General features: G+C 31.9%; 1 protein-coding gene across 1 annotated transcript in view; it reads left to right on the top strand.

Annotated features, from left to right (window-relative positions):
• The window catches only part of CAPZA2 (capping actin protein of muscle Z-line subunit alpha 2), a 47,766-nt gene extending 44,684 nt beyond the window's left edge, over positions 1-3,082 (top strand). Inside the window, exons 9-10 of the mRNA XM_081038662.1 lie at positions 808-870; positions 1,565-3,082. Of these exons, the coding sequence (XP_080894788.1) occupies positions 808-870; positions 1,565-1,705 (204 nt within the window). The 3' untranslated portion in view covers positions 1,706-3,082. The remainder of the gene's footprint in view (positions 1-807; positions 871-1,564) is intronic.
• The last annotated feature ends 482 nt before the right edge of the window (positions 3,083-3,564 follow it).

Here is a 3,564-nt window from a genome sequence, read left to right on the forward strand (position 1 = left end):
CAAGGGTCAACTGTAAATAATATGTAAAGTAAGGTATTTGAGAATTTTACATTCACACTGTTTTATGAAAGAGTCTAGATTTCCATTAACTTTGCTGTTTGGAAAAAGCAAAGAAACTCCTATATTAGAAAGTTAAATTTTTTTTTCTATAAAATATTTAAACACTATAGTAAATTTACCTTAAACTTTAAAATATGCTCTTCCTAATTGGTAATTTTTTTAATGTGTCATTATGGTGGTGAATATTGTTCAGTAAATTTAACAATATTTAGATATAGTCATTAATTAGGAGTGTATGACTTTCTTACCTGTCATGCATATAAATTGGAATGCATGTTAAGTATTACAATCGAATTTTTCAGCAATGTGTATGATTAGAATTTCACTCTCCTTAACCAGTGTAACACTGAGGCCAGCCTCATTCTGTAGACTTTTAAAATATTTTTGCCTGGGTGGCCGGTTAGCTCAGTTGGTTAGAGTGTGGTGCTAATAACACCAAGGTTGCTGGTTCGATCCCCACCTGGGCCGCTGAGCTGTGTCCTCCTTTAAAAAAAATAAAATATATACATACACACACACACACACACACACACACGTGTGTATATATATTTTTTTGGCCTAGTTCCCCCTTAGACATGGAACAATTGATCTTTTAGTATTTTCCCTTCACCTAATTATAATTTCCATTTGTTACTTATTAAATTAAAAATTATTACCCATACATATATTGACATGCGTATTTAAAAATAACAGTGGTATAGTTTTAAATTACTGTTTTATTTACTTTTGGTTTTGGTTTTCATTCAGAATGAGGTGCAAACAGCAAAAGAATTTATAAAGATTGTAGAAGCTGCCGAAAATGAGTATCAGGTATGATTTTCAAAAATATTGTTTAATATTTACTTATAAGTAATGGCACTGAAATTTGAATTTCAGTAATAGCCTGAATTTTTTTAGTGTTTCACTATAATAGTCTTTTTGTGTTTTTTCTTTGCTTGTTTGTTTTTAAAGGACAAACTTGTGAAAGCGTAGCCAGAATGCACTTTTAGCCAACTGTAATTTCAGAGTATTTATCGAAATATGCCAAAATTTTACATGCTTATTTTGTTTCTGGTTGGAAATGTTCATTTAGGAGGTGTTTACCAAAGCATTCGGATCATGTGTGATCTGCTTAGATCATACTTAATTTTGTACTCTGCTTTTTACATTATTTATCAGCTTCTAAACGCCACTCTTGAGCTTAAGCATTTAATGTATGGATTAAATAAGTTTCCACTCCTTGAAAACAGTAATTTATTAAATTCTGAGTGAAATAGTAAAACAGCTCCAAAATGAGGATTCACAAATACTAATTCTTATTTACAATTTCATTTCCTCAAATTTAATTATTCAAATTGATAAGCTTTCTCTTTTAACTACTTTTAAACAGCTTTTGAAACCATATTGGGTTTTTATTTGACTGAAACAGGGTGCTGAAATACGTGATTTTCCTAAAACTTCTATGTGTTTTATACACTGTTTTGTTCCTTTTATTTCTTTAAACTTTTCACTGCTGTTTTCATAGACCGCCATCAGTGAGAATTACCAGACAATGTCCGACACTACGTTCAAAGCCTTACGTCGGCAGTTGCCAGTTACACGCACTAAGATTGATTGGAACAAGATCCTCAGCTACAAGATTGGCAAAGAGATGCAGAATGCATAAGGGGAACATTGCATGACCGGGTCATGTTAGTGTCTTTGCGTTTTAAAAAAAATCATTGCAAACGTATTTTGAACTGTCAAGCTACCCAGATGGGCTGTTGCCATTTAAAATCACTGTAATTAATTAGTTTGGTTAGAGCACAAAGCTTAGCTAATCGACCATTATTTTTCATTTCTTTTGTTCAAAGAAGATTGAAAATCAGTTTAGTTTAAATGTCTTTCACTTTCAGTTACGTCTTTCTTTCTTACAATGAAGAGATGATTCCTCTGGGTTAATGTTCCAAGTTTTTGAAGTGTTTCAAAAATATTTTACTTACCGTAATCCTAAAGTTAGATTGTCTTTTGGTTTATGACGTGGGTAACTTTTGATACCTTCCCAGGCTTTTTAATGGGGTCAACAGTTGACATTCTAGGTCAAGGTGGTCGATGGATTTAGCCAGATACGCTGCTAAAGAAGTTGCCTACCTTCCCCTCATTTCTCCCATTCATGTAAGACGAAGATTAGAGGGAAAGCATTTTCTATATCAATTGTGTTGAAACCTTTCAAGGTTATTTAGCTAGCTTAGTGTTTAACTAAACTTTTTTTAAACAAAGCCAAGATCTAATGCTGTTTTGAAATTCTGGAATTAAATGAGAAAACTTATTTCAGAAATGCATTTAATGCTTTTTTCTTGTGACAGTTACGCAAATTAGCTTGAATTCCATATGTTCCTGAGTTATTTTTATCATAAAGCCACAAATGTATTATAACAAGGCAAATTGTAATATATATAATCCTGAACTCATGACCATGTCTCAGTTTATTTCTTTTTTCTTGGATTGAAAAGTACTGAAATTCAATGTGACATTAAAATGAAAATTTTCCTATTTATTTGAGTAGAAAATCACTTACCAGTGAATCATAGACTATTTTAAAACCCTTTCTTTGGATGTTGTGATTCTTTACTGGTTGAAAACTAGAAATGCTGGGAGTACATATGGTGTGTAGTTACAGTCTCAATTTTTCCATCTCCCTACGCATCATATGCATGTTTGTAACATTTTAAAAAATACATTTACTGACGCGACAGGAATTTCAAGCCTGTAGTGAATGTTAGTATTTACTATAGGGAGTGGGGTGGATTATGGTTTTGTTCATCCGAGTATCACTTATTATACTCCAGTGGAATCCTTTCCTCACATACTCCTGCAGATGTCTGGGCCTGGAAATGTTTTTTTAAAAAAAGCACCACTTTTATTATGTACAATAAAATATTTCATTAGCTTGAATTGTATAGATTTTTTAAATTCTCTCAATGTAAGCATGTTGTTTAATTTCTTTTTTAAAAACCACTGTTGGGCTTTGAAAGCATTGAGAATATAATACGAAATTATGACATTTTTGCTTAAATCATTTTCTCAACTTTTAAAATGTAAGTTTTGCCATATTTGGGGTTCCTGCAGAAAATGAATTGGCAAATTTAAGATATTTTCAAAAGTAGGATGATAAATTTTGAACTAAATTCTAGGTGAATCTTTAATTATTAGCTCAGTTGTATCAATTGGGCTGTCATGGGTTTGTAGCCCCTGAAGGTCAATTGCTTTGGCTCTGTTTTATGGCCTAGAATGCTTTTTTGAAAATACATTCAGTTGTTTTTAAGATGGTGTGCATGTGAAAAGTAATATTTATCAAGATAATTCAGAACACAATTTGAAATAATGGTTGTACAATGAATGGGATAGTCTTTTATGGTATAATGGTAGCATTTTATTAAAGAGGAAGAATGGAAACCCAGCATATGCTAAAGCTCAGAGATATATGCAGCTTTAATATACCAGAAGCTAGGTTTTTTATTTCAAGGGGAAATGTCATGTAGCACT

Source organism: Rhinolophus hipposideros (assembly GCF_964194185.1).
Source record: "Rhinolophus hipposideros genome assembly, chromosome: 25".
NCBI classification, from domain to species: domain Eukaryota; kingdom Metazoa; phylum Chordata; class Mammalia; order Chiroptera; family Rhinolophidae; genus Rhinolophus; species Rhinolophus hipposideros.